Below are 15,378 nucleotides of genomic sequence, written 5' to 3'. Positions count from 1 at the left end.
CTCATATACCATAGTTTATAGGCAACCTCTTTAAGTTGCCTTGTTGACTTAAGTATGACAGTTTTCTCAACTTCTCATATCTAAAGTACCATGAGTCAAGCTATCAAAAACCTAACCTCCGTCCTACCAAGATGGAAAGCACGGCAACTGCATTTCACCTTTGGCTGAGTTTAATGACTGAAATTGCAGAGTTGGATCACTGAGAAGAGGGAATGTACGTACAGAACTCCACATAGGTGGCTGATAGTAAAAGTAGCTTAAAAACAAAAACCTATGGCTTTAAAATCTAATCAAAAGGAATAATTCTCTTAGTGGTTGGACGTTGGGTCTTGAATCTAAATTTTACTGCTATAATAACAATGAAACAGATAAAATGAAAAATGGCATTGGTATTGGCACGTGGAGTGCAGAATGCAAACCAAATTTGCAGAAAAACTCGCCAATTGAGAGAGAATGATTTTCCTGTGAGCCCACAGGAAGGTAGTGTGGCCTTGGGGTTCCAGAGCAGTGGCTCCCAGTTGGAGTCGTTCCCAGTGTTCCCTAGGAGACATTTTGTGACATTTTGTTGCCACAACTTGGAGGAGGGAGCAGATTCCATTGGCGTGCAGTGGGTGGAGTCCAGGAATGCTGCTAAACATCTTACAATGCAGAAGATATAACCCCCACAACACATTCTCTGGCCCAAACTCAACAGTTCTATGTGAAAACCTTGCCCCAGCACCTAGGTGTGAGTCCCCGCTATGCCAGTTGCTGTGTGACCTTGGCCGAGTGACTTAATCTTCCTAAGCCTCAGCTTTTTTTCTGAGAAAGTGCTATTTCGCTTTCTTCTGAGAAAGTGATTTCTCCTGAGAGATGATAACAGGCAACATTTATTGACTGTTTTGTGCCAGGCGCCACTCTGAATGGTATTTTCATACACTCTTTCTAAAATCCTATGAGGCACTGTCACCTCATTTACAGATGAGAATAAAATGACAGCTCACGGCACATGCCTAGGATATGGTGTGCAGGAGCACTCCATGGCTGTCAGTTCTTAGGGTTTTTTGGTTTTTTTTTTAAGGCTTTATATTTTTAGAGAAGTTTTAGAATTACAACAAAATTGAGAGGTAGGTACAGAGATTTTCTATATACCTCCTGTCCCACACATGCAGAGCCCTTCTTCCCCATTACCAAGACTCTCCACGTTTGTTACAACTGATGAACTTACATTAATACATCATCATCACCCAAAGTCCTAGTTTACATTATGGTTCATTCTAAATGTGGCACATTCTCTGGATTTCAATAAATGTATAATACGTACACATTTATTATATTATAATATATAACATATATGTGTGTATATGTAACTTGTATATGTACCTTATATATTATAATATATAATATAATATACATTGATACAATATATATAATACATATTCACACCATCATGGTACCACACAGAATAGTTTCACTGTCCTAAAATTCCTCTGTACTCCATCTATACATCCTCCCCCCACTGCTATCCCCTGGCAATCGCCGATCTATTTATTGGCTCCATAGTTTTGCCTTTTCCAAAATGTCATGCAGTTAGAATCATACAGTCTGTGGCCTTTTTAGATTGGCTTCTTTCACTCAGTAATACACAGTTAAGATTCCTCAATGCCTTTTCATGGCCAGATAGTGAATTTCTTTTTAGTGCTGACTAATATTCCACTCCCCTGATGTACCAAAGTCTATCTGTTCACCTACTGAAGGATATCGGGGTTGCTTCCAAGTTTTGGCAGTCATGAAAAAAGCTGCTGTAAACACTGTGTGCAAGTTTTTGTGTGGACGTAAGTTTTCAAGTCTTACAGTTGATACCATGGAGCACAATTGCTGGAGCATATGGTAAGTGCTTAGGTTTTCAAAGAAAGGTGAATTGAGCAAAGCATATTTCCTTCTTATCAACAGTAGTGGCTGTTACTAATGAAATTCCTAGGTTCTCTGACCTCACTACTTAATGAAAATCTTTCTCTGTGTTTAGAAAAAATCTAATAAGCTTCAACCATCTTTGGTAAGAAAACAGTATGGAGAATGAGAAATGCATACTTTGGATTCACTTTATAATCAAAAACTTATATGACATAGGAAGACTAAAAGTTCACTTTTTTTGGGAGGCGGTATTAATCAAATAATGACATAAATATAGAATTACATACCGTGAAAAGCTGTATGAAGAAAAGGAACCATGAGATGCTGTAAGGCAAGGACCTGATCTAGCAGCAAAATATGAATTATCTCTCCTCCGCAAAATGTAGGGAGGGTTTCCGTGGAGCTACCTTACTTTACAAATTGTTATATAGAGGGCCTCAGATTTAATTACTTAGCATATATGATAAATAGGCAAACTAGTCCAAATTATTCTTTCAGTCCCCGTACATTCTAAATCACAAGAGTTTGGTTTTTGTTTTTTTTTTGATTTATTTCTGAGAGAGGGAGGGAGAGGCAGCGTGAGCAGGGGAGGGTCAGAGAGAAAGGGAAACACAGAATCTGAAGCAGGCTCCAGGCTCTGAGCTGTCAGCACAGAGCCCGACGCAGGGCTCAAACCCATGAACCGTGAGATCATGACCTGAGTCGAAGTTGGTCGCTTAACCGACTGAGCCACCCAGGTGCACCTACAAGAGCTTAATTGTTGTGCCTCTCCTCCAAGATTTATCCTTGAGCCTTCTTTACTCCATATCCCACCCATTAGCAATCCACTGGCTAAATTTTCAACCAGTCTATTTCTCTTTCACCCATTGCTATTAACCTTCACCAAGCCCATTATCTCTTGCCTGGACTACTGCACCAGCCTCCTAATTAATCTGCCTGCTGCTGCACCAGCTCACTCTCAATTTTTTCTCTACATTGTAGTCATAGGGGTCCTTTTATTATGTCACTCAGCTAAAAACTTTCTAAAGATTTCCATTTTGCCAAAAGGAAAAGATAAAGCCCTTACAGCAGCCTACAAATCCGTCACAATCTGGTCCTCTCCCGTCCTTCCTCCTCGAAATACACCAGCTACATTCTGCCTCAGGGCCTTTACACCTGCTCTTTCCCTTTAGGTCTCTGCTCAAATGTCTCTTAATTAGGGAGGCCTTCCCCCAGAGCACTCTATGTAAGTTAACACTATGACACCTATACATTCTCCTCCCCCACAGACACACAGACACTATCTCCTTCCACTCCTTTTCCATTTTAGTTAGCAATATTTAAATAACCTATTTATTGTCTCATCTCCCCCACTGGAGTATAAACTCCATGAGTCCAGGAACCCATATGTTCACTGCTCTGCCCCAGTGCCTAGCACAGTGCTTGGCCCGTTAGGCGTTCAACACTTGTCCAGGTTTTCCCATTGCCCATTTGCGTTCATGGCCCGAGGCACCTGTCCCTATGCTTTTATAATAATTTGGGAAACACTCTCAACAGGAGACAACACTCGGCCCCACGGTAAGGGACCTCAAATCTCCTCATACACCCAACTGTAGAAATAAAAGAGATGACGGCAGCTGTTCTCTGAGCGCCTTTGCTGCTTGACAATTCTGTGACACTATGGGGCCAGGCTTGTGAGACTGAAGCGCAGTCTGGGAGAGCAGGAAGCTGGAAGCCAGCTTAGAGAGAGAGGAACGCGGTCTGGCCTGGTTAAAAACACGTGCTTATTATGCCTTCGCCTTTTCTGTGTCCAAAGGCCACAGCTTTTACACCTTTTCGTCTCTGGAGAGCACCAAGGGCCTCCGGATCCAAGGGACCCAGGTGTCTACCTCTACAGGGGCCCCACCCCACGTTTTGGTTCATTGCTAGCCAACTGCTCAGCCGGGGCCAGTGTAAATATTCCGTTCAGATAAGGCACTTCGGTGTGAACCAGGCGTAGTAGGGTACTTTAGCCCAACTGAGACGTCGTCGAAGGATCACCTCCAGGAGGAACGGACGAGGCACATCCATCATGGCTGCCGGAGACAGCGCAGCGAGCGGCAACCGAAAGAAAATGGCGCCGAGGCGCGCGGCCAGTGACGGCAGGCCCAGGCCAGCGGGGCCGGAGAGCCGGCAGGGCCATTTAGGAGCGCCAGCCAGGGACCCTGGAGACCCTCCTGGGCTTAAGGCGCCCCAAAGCCCTGACACTTGACGACTGCAATATGGAGGACAGTTATTGTCTCCGCAAAGCAACTTGCACAAGGACCGGATTCCATCCCGCGTTCGGAACACGGCAAAATCCTCTATTCTCCAAACAGAATGCGTTACGCACACTGCGCATCTTCGCAATAGTGGGCCGGCTAACGACGCAAAGAATGTTACGTCGCACGGGAGGCTCTTCCCCTCACCCCACCCCACGTTCTAGTTCAGGTGGCGCGAGAACTCTACGCCCGCTTCGTACTTTATTTTCCTTCTACTGAATGCAGACTGTGCTCGTCTGCGCAACTGACGTAGAGTGCTTCCAAGAATACCCTTAGTACTCCGCGAAGCCCTCGGGCCATTCCAAGACGCTGTTTACGTATCGTCTCCGACGTACGTAGCGTTAAGCTGGAGCAGTCTCAGCGCCGGCCGCCATTTTGTGCAGTCGCTGGGAAGGAAGGAGACGCCTAAACCGCGGCACTGCCGGGTTTGAGCGTAGCCAAACCTACCCACCGTTTNCCATCGGTCGTCACCAGACCGGAGCCGCAGGCCCTCCCGAGCCCGGCCATCCGTGCCCCGCTCCCAGATCTCTATCCGTTTGGGACCATGCGCGGAGGCGGCTTTGGGGACCGGGACCGGGACCGGGACCGTGGAGGGTAAGGGGGGAGGGGGAGAGGGAAGGCCTCGCGTGTGCGTGGGCCGGGGGGAGGGGGAAGGTTGTTAACTGAGGAGACCGCAGNGGCCCTTCCATCTCCAGGCCTCAGCGCTCATCTGTAAAACACGGATGTTCTTGCTGAGAAGACGAGGAGGTCTCCGAGTTCGGCCTGGGAAAACCTTGACGCCAAATGGCTTCCCTTACGTCCTCGGCCGCCCGAGATAACTGTTAAAGGATCTGGAAACTGACTCGAGACCAAAAGGCTGACTTCTCGTTTCAAACCTATTTTTAAATCACCCTTAGTCGTATTTCAGATCATTCGAAGGAAGCACATTGGACAGGAAAGCCGTGGAATTGCTAGCCGTCTTAATGATCTTGAGGAAGGAGGTGTTGGGTTTTTTTTTTCCTTAATGGTTATTTTAGGGTCCTCCCCCCTGGGTTTCGGTATCTCTCCACTTGGTCTCGGGTATTAGCTTTGCGGCCTAGCCGGAAAGTTTTTGATGGGGGTAATGCCACGGTTCCTGGCTTGAAAGTTAACGAAAGTAGCCCTGAAGTCGTCGCAGATACTGAGGTTCAAACCTTAAAATCCGTAAAAGGAGAAAGTTGCTTAAGAGATCCGTGTTCGTTTGTGCTGTTACTTTTTTGTAATAAAAGCCTTACCTCTGGATAAAATAATGGAACGCCACTCGTTAATATGTATGCGACCTGGGGCAAGATCCTGGACCTTTGTGAGCCCTGTTTCCTCAACTGAAGATGGGCGTAATACTTGCCTTTACTTTGCCTTGTTTGGAATTAAGATACTATGTGAAATTGCCTCTTTGTAGTGGGGTGTCCTGTTAGTGAGGTTTTCTCCAAGCATTTTTGGTTTTTTTGTGGTTCAAAACAGACGTCCCAGACCTACTAGTCACAAGCACCTCAATTTTCATTTGAATTGCACAATAAAAGATGATGCCTTGTTAGGAAGGAAAGTATTTGATCTTAGTGTTAAATTTGGAGGGCCAGAAGTGGAATGTTTCCTTGGTGTTTCACAGTATAGCTAAATTTAGAAGCGAATATCTGTGCAACCATTTAGGAAAAAGAATTTGACATTAGCCGGTAAAGTTGAAAGTGACCAAGTAATTCCTGTCTTAAGCTTTATACCCTAGACACTAAAGCCTAGAGAAGCCCTTGTTACACGCTCCCCAGCATTTGAAACAAAAACGTGACCACATTGGAAACAAGCGCATATGTCTGGATAAAGTGTGGGTATACGTGCAAGTTGAATACAATACAGCAGCGAAAAGAAAAAACTTTACATCCACACGGATGACTCACAAACATTAAAAAAGCACCGTGCTAAAAGGATAATAGCTCTAAAGACCTATATGACAAAAGTGTTTCAAAAAGTAAAATTTGAGGTGGTAGTTATGGGGTTTGTGAAGTTGAAGTAGGCACAGGGAACTACCAAGGTACTGATAGATAATGTCCTCTAACCCTGGGTGTTGGGTTTACTACTTCATTTCACCGTATATATGCTGTAGCGATAAAAATTTTAAAAGAGGAGAAAGCGAATCACTGATCCATAGGTATCCCATGTCGACTGTCAGATGACCTTTTAAGCTTTAAAAATTGTTCATTTCAAACAAAATGACGCTTTTTCATAATGTTTCTGAATTCTACCTTTACCATGAAATTTCATTTATGATTTGAATTGCTATTTTTACGGAGTTAAAATGGATTATTAGTTTGAACAGTGGATTCTTCGAACATTTTATACATTGTACATTTAAACTAGCATGATGTTGCTACATCTTCGGAGCTGCCTTTATTGCAAAGTCAAACTTGATATGCAGTCAAAACATGAATGAACAGTAGAGTATGCCAGGGGTTGTTAGGATATGTGCTTTTTTGAAGGATGGCACGAATGTGCCTAAAAATTCTGTAAAAGTGAAAGGTTATCTTGAATATCTGAGTAAGTTTTATAAAGGGACAGCATAATTTCTCAAGAATCCCATGTTCTCAAAAGATGTATTTGTAGCATACAATGGTATGTCTTGGAAAAATAGTCAAGGTGATAGGAAGGTGGGGGGAAAACTTCCTTTGAATAAGCCTTTAAAGGAACTTAACTTTCCAAAGTTCTCTTGTAGATATTAAGGTCTGGGCAGCATTGGGATGCAACTGCAGCATTGAAACTGCACCTTCTGGGAACTGCATAAATTAGTGATGGTATACACTAGGCTGACAGTCTCTAAAAATTGGTACTACAATCCTGTGCAAGCCTGACCATCTAAATAGGTATCTATTTCTTATTTAGGACTGCTGGTTGCTTCATTAATAGGGAGGAAAATTGATCCAGGTGGTCTTTGATCTGTTTAGTATTGAGCTCTGCGCCCGAGGGCAAATTGAAGATGCCATTGATCCTGTGTCTTCAATATATGCATCTTGGCAACATGCTTCTGTTTTGATTCCTGATTTCTCTTAACAGCCAGTATACATGGAATCTGTCAAGTTCTGCCTGTTGAGTGTAGATACTCAGTGGTCCCAAGAAAATTTCCTGCCATCAGTCTTTGTGTTTAGAGAAATGTCTAGTTGGGTAAGCTTTAGAAACACTTTTAATTGCAGGAAATTGAAGCCCTTTAAAATAATATGGCTACAGCCTGTCAATTATGATGTGGAACCATCTGCAAGATGAAGTTATGAGTGGGCTAGAGTGGAAAGGGGAAGTTAAATTCAGTATAGTATTTAGAGAGTAAGGGAATGGAAACATAAGTGTATACTAGTATACAAAACAATGCCCCACCCCTCAGTAGGTTGAAATACAGAAATGAAGACCATCTTAGCGGTCTAGGAAAAGTAGGACATTGCAAGCTGGCCTAGTGGACATATTTGTATTACAGTTGAATTTGTCTGTTATGAGTGTTAGATAAGACAAAGATTGGCTTTAAATCTGTTTGAGTTTTTAAAACCCTGACTAAGGGGTTTTTGCCTGGCTCAGTTGGTGGAGCATGTGATTCTTGATCTCGGGATTGTGAGTTCAAGCCCCATATTGGGTATAGAGATTACCAAATAAATAAGACTTAGTAATGTTTTCTTCGGTAAATTTATAGTTAAGTGAATAGTACTATTTCCCTGGGAACAAAAAGGAGAGGAGGTAAAGGTGGCAGTTAAGAGGAAGGAGAGGTCATAAATCATTTCTGGCTATTCATTAGCATAAAATAAAGGTGAAGAGTAGCCTGCTGGTCTTATAGGGGCTCTAATCCTTAGATTAGCAGACAGACAGAGTGCTTATCACAGTTATGGGTAAGGGGTTCCTAAAACTGCCAAGTATGTGGCGACTTGAAGTAGATCTTTCTACCTGTCCACACGCTTGCCTTTAAATTTAAACATAAACTAATGTCTTCTTTTGCCTACATGTCTGAATATTATACAAGAATAGAGATTTCTGTTTTATTCAGTTTAATATCTCCAGCACCACTTAAAACAGTACCTGGTACAGTAACTTTGTTGAATGAATACAGTTATGCTAACTTGTACTGAGTGCTTACTATGCCAGATACTCTTTTTAAACACTTCGCACATACTCCTTTCGTCCTCATGGCAGTCTCTGAAATAGGTGGTGGTAGTAGTATTTCTACTTACTTAAGAAACGGGGGTACAGAGAAGTTAAGTTCAAAATCGTACCATAAGTGGTAGAATCAAAATTCATGCCTTTTCAATGTTTCCAGAATTTGGTTGTAATCCCCATGATGTACTTCTCTAAACATAAAAGGGTTTTTAATTTTTCACTTAATCCTAACCATACCTGTAACAATATTAGTAAAGGAAGTTTTATGAACTCTTTTTCTCCATACCTTTGAATAAGAAAAATATGTTCTTTGGAGGGGCCTGGTAGTAGCCTCAGAGAAGATCTTTTTGCTTGTTTTTATGGACCTACAGCGCCATACTCCTAACTAAATACTCAAACTAAAAATTTTGGTGTTTCTAGATTTGGAGCAAGAGGTGGTGGCGGCCTTCCCCCGAAGAAATTTGGTAATCCTGGGGAGCGTTTACGTAAAAAGAAGTGGGATTTGAGTGAGCTCCCCAAGTTTGAGAAGAATTTTTATGTAGAGCATCCAGAAGTGGCAAGGCTGACTCCGGTAAGTTTTGAGGGTTTATTTCACCTTTTTTGTGTACATAGTAATGAACTAAGGTGACACATTAGCCAGTCTTTACTCACACTGCTGTTGCAGGTTTTATTCTAGTGCGGTGCTTAGATTCTTATTGTTTGTTTTTCATTTATTGGTATGCTTCCCAATTTGACATGTATGAGATTTTAACTGTATAGGATTTTCATGTTTTTTCATCTATGAAGTTAAATTTAAAACGTTGGCATAATATAGGGGCACGTGGGTGTCCCAGTCACTCGAGCATCTGACTCTTGATTTCAGCTCAGGTCATGATCTCACCATTGGTGAGTTCAAGCCCCGTGACAGTCTCCGTGCTGACAGCTGACAGCCTGGAGCCTGCTTGGGATTCTCTTTTCTGCCCCTCCCCCAATCAGGAGCGTCCTGTGCTCTCTGTTTCTCTCTCTGTCTCTGTCTCTCAAAATAAATAAACTTGGAAACCTACATTTAAAAAATAAAACATTGGTATGATATGCTTTTTTTTAGCCTCATTGTGATTGTTTTGGACTCTACTCATGAAATCGTTACTTGTTCAGAGGAAGGTGTAATGGAAAGAGCATTTGATTCCAAGTTCCACTGTTTCTCCTTCCTAGTTCTGATGTTGGGCACATTACTTAATATTTTTGAGTATCTGTTTTCTCATGGGGAAAATGGAACTCTTAACCGTTACCACTTCATTGACTCACAAAGTTGGGAGGATCCTTGCAAATTGGGTGAAGTTGAATGTACATGAAAGAGCCGCTAGAAGTGTTAGACATGTTTTCCAGTGTAGTTTGTGGAGTGGATGATAATTGTTGAGCCTGATTGGCAGATACAGTTTTGCACGTTTAAAATAACTCTGTTCGCTCATTTGTTTTACTGTTTTCTTCCATAGTATGAGGTTGATGAACTACGCCGGAAGAAAGAAATTACAGTGAGAGGGGGGGATGTTTGTCCTAAACCTGTGTTTGCTTTCCATCATGCTAACTTCCCACGTAAGTGCTCTTTACTCCAGAATTTTCATTGTTAATGTTTATTGAACCCTAAACGTGGGTAATGGGTTATTTGAAGGTTTTGATTTGGGCTCAGGACTTTGTTGAAGAGGCAAGTAGGAACCCTTCACAAAGGTCATGATAAGTATTTTGTTTTGTTTCTTAGGTTCAAGGCTGGAAGTAAATGCTGTATTGTTGGATAAGAGATTTTTTTTTTTTTTTTACGTTTATCTGTTCTTTTTTTATTACTATTTTCATCTTCCCCTAGACATTTTGCCTCTTCCTTTTAGAAAATAGAATGAACTTGCTTTCTAGCTGGATATAAGTTGGCAAACAATGCATGACTGACAGCCATGTGCCCCTGCTCTGTTAGATACCTTAGGGCAGTGGTTTTAAAGTATTAAAGGGAAGGGTAGGTAGCGCTCGAGGCAGCCGAGAGGCAGGTGTCAGCAGGTCAGAGATTCAGTAACTAAAGAAAGAAACAGCACTTTTCTTAGATGTAAAGCTGGGTAAATTTTTCCTTTGACGAGTTAAACAAAACTCCTTTGAATGAGTTTTTAGAATTGTCTTGGGGCGCCTGGGTGGCTCAGTCGGTTAAGCGTCCGACTTCAACTCAGGTCATGATCTCACAGTTGCGGGTTCAAGCCCCACATCGGGTTCTGTGCTGACAGCTCAGAGCCTAGAGCCTGTTTCAGATTCTGTGTCTCCCTCTCTCTCTGCCCTGCTCATGCTGTGTCTCTCTCAGTCTCTCAAAAATAAATAAACGTTAAAAAATTTTTTTAAATAGAATTTTCTTGGCCGTGTCCTTGGTTTCTTTGTAAAAGCAGTAACATCCCCTCTCTTACAGAATATGTAATGGATGTGTTGATGGATCAGCACTTCACAGAACCAACCCCGATTCAGTGCCAGGGATTTCCGTTGGCTCTCAGTGGCCGAGATATGGTGGGCATTGCACAGACCGGGTCTGGGAAGACTTTGGCGGTACGTACCAGCAGGGGAAGGTTTATGGTTGTGATAGCTTGTTTTCCTATTCTGATTATCCCATTAATTCTTAATTCTTAAAAAGTTGTAATTCAGATGGTATAGGTAATATTTCAGCTTTCTTAGCTATGTGAAATATGGGCAAGTATTTTGTGTTCAGATTTACATTGCCCATACGTGTAGCAGTTGTGAGTTCTGTTTTCATTTTTGTGATTGGTGATCACATTTTGTGATTGTGATATAGTTACTGTGATAATTTAAGGTAATGGCTTAATTTTGGAATAAGTCTGTCATTCTTTTCTCCCCCAGTATTTGCTGCCTGCAATTGTTCATATTAACCACCAGCCGTATTTGGAAAGGGGAGACGGCCCAATTGTAAGTGTGTTTATAGTTCTAAAATTAACTGTAATGTAATGATCGCTGTGTTTGAGGCACTGTGCTTTGCATGTGTTTTCAGATTTCATTCTCAAGCCCACTCACCATATTGAAAGTAATACTGTCTTACTGATGATTTTTTTTTAATATTTTATTTATTTTTGAGAGAGAGAAAAAGAGAGAGACAGTGTGAGTGGGAAGGGTCAGAGAGAGAGGGAGACACAGAATCTGAAGCAGGCTCCAGGCTCTGAGCTAGCTGTCAGCACAGAGCCTGACGCAGGGCTCGAACCCACGAACCGTGAGATCATGACCTACGCGGATGCTTAGCCGACCCCAGGTGCCTCTCTTACTGATAAATTTTAAGACAGTGCATTTAAATGACTAGTCGAAATAGCTATTTTTTATTATTTTGAGAGAGAGCGAGCATGTGCAAGTTGGGGAGGGGCAGAGAAAGAGGGAAAGAGAGACTCCCAAGCAGACTCCTCACTATCAGCGGGGAGCCCGATGCTGAACTCAAACTCAAGAACTGCAAGATCATGAGCTGAGCTGAAGTCTGCCTCTCAACCGACTGAGCCACCCAGGCATCCCTAGCCCAGAGCTATGAAAAGGCTGAGCTTGAATTTGAACCAGTCTTCCTCTTTACCATTAAGTATGCTGCCTTCCTCTGTAGGCACTTGCTGTGCAGTACATTTACATACGGGTCTTAATTGCTCAGTGGTGCCGTGAGGGAGAAGGAGGAAGTATGAAATGATGTCTCTGTTCTGTGTCAGTCAGATTTGGGGTGTGTCTTCTTTGTGGTTAAGTAATATTTCTGTTAAGTATTTATAGGGCAAGATAATTTTCGGGTTTGATATGTTTTCACTTAATGCTGTTTCCTGTAAGATTTGTGTAGTGGTTTTCAAACATTTTGAATGTACATCTTTTTTCCTTTTTTTTTTTTTTTTTTAATATTTATTTCTAGCAGAGAGAGAGCGTGAGCAGGGGAGGGTCAGAGAGAGAGAGAGAGACACAGAATCTGAAACAGGCTCCAGGCTCCGAGCTGGCAGTCAGCACAGAGCCCGACGCGGGGCTCGAACCCACAAACCGCGAGATCATGACCCAAGCGAAAGTTGGACGCTTAACCGACTAAGCTACCCAGGCGCCCCTTGTTGCCTTTTTTTTTAATTGAGGGGTGCCTGACTGGCTCGGCTCAGTCAGTAGAGCATGCAACTCTTGGTGTCAAGGTTGTGAGTTTGAGCCCCACCTTGGGTGTAGAGATTACTTAAAAATTTCGGTCTGTGACCCCCTGTCTCTCTGACCCTCCCCTGTTCATGCTGTCTCTCTCTCTCTCTCTCTCTCTCTCTCTCTCTCTCTTTCTCTCTCTCTCCTAGAAATTAAAAAAAAAAAAAATTAAATCTTTAAAAAATTGAGCTTGCATTTGCTATGTTTTTACAACTAGGTACGTCTCAAAATATTCACAAAAAGATAGAACATTTTGCATTATCCAGTACGTAATAGATTCCATATGGCTAATACCCATTTGAAAGGGTCTTAATTTTGTATTGTTTTGATTGTATATAAGTCATCATTGTTTTTGCTTTATGTGTCTGGCTAAAAGCTTAAACTAGAATTCAGAAAAGTGTCTGCTGTTTACTTATTCATCTGGGTTTGTTTTTTGTTCTTTGTTTTGCTAATATTTAATCCATGGTTAAAGCTACTTGTTCATTTTTTTGTGAGTTGTTAAAACTTGGTGATACAATCTGTAAGTCTACTTAAATAGCAATAAAGCAATGAATCATGTGAGTAAACCATCATTCCACATGCTAAATATTGTCACAATTTTTTGCCACACTCCAGCGCATGGTCTTAAACTCTTGCCTTCTCTCCCCATCATGTAATCTTAAAGTACCAGATGAGGCAATAGAAAAAGAATTAGATAACCTTTTTGTTCTTTTTCTGTTTCAACTTGGGAGAGGTGTGTTAATGTGCGTGTTTGTTTCAGTGTCTGGTTCTGGCTCCTACCAGAGAGCTTGCCCAGCAAGTACAGCAGGTGGCTGACGACTATGGCAAATGTTCTAGATTGAAGAGTACTTGCATTTATGGAGGTGCTCCTAAAGGTCCCCAGATTCGAGACTTGGAGAGAGGTAATTTTTTTTTTTTAAGTTAGCATGTAAGAAATAGTTTATCTCATTTTATCCATTTTATGAATGAACAATTGAAGGGGAAAATAGTGGATCCTTGTGGGAAAAGATTCCGTTATTTCAGCAGGTTAGAAATTCTCAGGTATGGTTAAAATGCTACTAGGGGAAAGTTTAACATCGTTAGAGACTTAATTAAACTTTGTGAAGTTTTGATAATTATACTTAAGTGTCTTAACAGCGTGCTTTTTAAAGTATTGTGTTAAATGTAGCTAGTACCTCATGGTATTGAATGCAGCCATCAGAGCTGGTGCTGCTTAGTTTGTTGAGGCTTGGACAGTGTATAAAGAATTCTTAGTTGACTAGGTCTTTGGTTTGTTTTATAGGCGTTGAGATCTGTATAGCTACTCCTGGGCGCCTGATAGATTTCCTGGAGTCAGGAAAGACCAATCTTCGCCGATGTACTTACCTCGTGTTGGATGAGGCCGACAGGATGCTTGATATGGGCTTTGAGCCTCAGATCCGTAAAATTGTTGACCAAATCAGGGTGTGTAAAATTGACAAAACACTATCTGTATGCCTGTTGCCTGTTGCAGTCCCTAAAAGGGACTGTTGCAAACCCTAACAGGAGGCTTTTCTTTTCCTGGTAGCCTGATAGGCAGACACTGATGTGGAGCGCAACCTGGCCGAAGGAAGTAAGACAGCTTGCAGAGGATTTCTTGCGTGATTACACCCAGATCAACGTGGGCAATCTGGAGTTGAGTGCCAACCACAACATCCTCCAGATCGTGGATGTCTGCATGGAAAGTGAAAAGGACCACAAGTAAGAGTTTACTGTTTGGATGCTCTTGAACCATTCCTAATTATCCTCCAAACCTAAAGCACTTTGAGAAGCCTGACATTTTTTGAGGCCCAGAAACATTAAAAGTATTACTGGCTTTCTTTATATGATTCAACAGAGGATTGTGGTTAAAAGTAAGGATCTTAGCATTAAATCCCAGTTCTGATAGTATCAGCTGTATAAAAAATAAAGTGAAAAGAAAGCACTGTGGCTTTGGGGAGTTAATATTTTAGACATACCTTCTAAATAATGTATGTGGAGGCCTTCTCTGAATGACTGCACTTTTGCTGGTCTTGTTTTCAGGTTGATCCAGCTCATGGAGGAAATAATGGCTGAAAAGGAAAATAAAACAATAATATTTGTAGAGACAAAGAGACGCTGTGATGACCTCACTCGAAGGATGCGCAGAGATGGGTGAGTGCTGCCCTGAGGTAATTAGCCTCAGGTTTTATATTTATAGTTCAGTAGGAATTTTTTTTAAGTTTAGATTTTCCTCTTTTTAAGAGTTCTGAAATATCGGTTACTTTTCCTCTGACAGTTGGCCAGCTATGTGTATCCATGGAGACAAGAGTCAACCAGAAAGAGATTGGGTGCTTAATGGTGAGTTCAAAACTAAATACACATTGTCCATACTGTTTCATTGATGGGCACACTTTCTGTAAAGGACCAGGTAGTAAAGGTGGTGGTTTGTGTCAGTCATTCAAGTCTTCTGTTGTAGCAAAGAGAAGGTCAAGAACCATATGTAAAGAAATGGTCTGGCTGTGTTGCCTAACTCTGCTCTAGTTAATTGAATATTAGGGGCATTTTTTTTTTTTTAATGTTTTATTTATTTCTAGGAGAGAGAGAGACAGCGTGAGCAGGGGAGGGTCAGAGAGAGGGGGGGAGACACAGAATCCGAAAGAGGCTCCAGGCTCTGAGCTGGCAGTCAGCACAGAGCCCGACGCGGGGCCCGAACCCACGAACCGCGAGATCATGACCTAAGCGAAAGTCGGACGCTTAACCGACTAAGCCACCCAGGCGCCCCATGGGGCACACTTATATTTACAATTGTAATATCCACTAAGGAATTGGCCATTTTTCATTATATAATAACTTGCTTTGTCTCCTTTTGTAGTTTTTGGGTTAAAGTCTATTTTGTCTTATATAATTATAGTTATCTATACGCTTCTTTGCATGCTGTTTGCAT

At 42.0% G+C, this 15,378-nt stretch overlaps 1 protein-coding gene across 2 annotated transcripts in view; it reads left to right on the top strand.

Annotated features, from left to right (window-relative positions):
* The first annotated feature begins 4,635 nt into the window (after positions 1-4,635).
* The window catches only part of DDX17 (DEAD-box helicase 17), a 20,224-nt gene continuing 9,481 nt past the window's right edge, over positions 4,636-15,378 (top strand). For both annotated transcript variants that reach the window (XM_077762122.1, XM_077762121.1), the window contains exons 1-10: positions 4,636-4,766; positions 8,730-8,880; positions 9,782-9,881; positions 10,726-10,859; positions 11,169-11,234; positions 13,216-13,357; positions 13,738-13,898; positions 14,002-14,174; positions 14,496-14,606; positions 14,731-14,792. In XM_077762122.1, coding sequence (XP_077618248.1) covers positions 4,717-4,766; positions 8,730-8,880; positions 9,782-9,881; positions 10,726-10,859; positions 11,169-11,234; positions 13,216-13,357; positions 13,738-13,898; positions 14,002-14,174; positions 14,496-14,606; positions 14,731-14,792 — 1,150 coding nt within the window. In that variant the 5' untranslated portion in view covers positions 4,636-4,716. The remainder of the gene's footprint in view (positions 4,767-8,729; positions 8,881-9,781; positions 9,882-10,725; positions 10,860-11,168; positions 11,235-13,215; positions 13,358-13,737; positions 13,899-14,001; positions 14,175-14,495; positions 14,607-14,730; positions 14,793-15,378) is intronic.

The sequence above is a fragment of the Crocuta crocuta genome, unplaced genomic scaffold (genome assembly GCF_008692635.1).
Source record: "Crocuta crocuta isolate KB4526 unplaced genomic scaffold, BGI_CrCroc_1.0 scaffold193, whole genome shotgun sequence".
NCBI lineage: Eukaryota > Metazoa > Chordata > Mammalia > Carnivora > Hyaenidae > Crocuta > Crocuta crocuta.
This window is presented reverse-complemented; position numbering and strand designations above follow the sequence as displayed.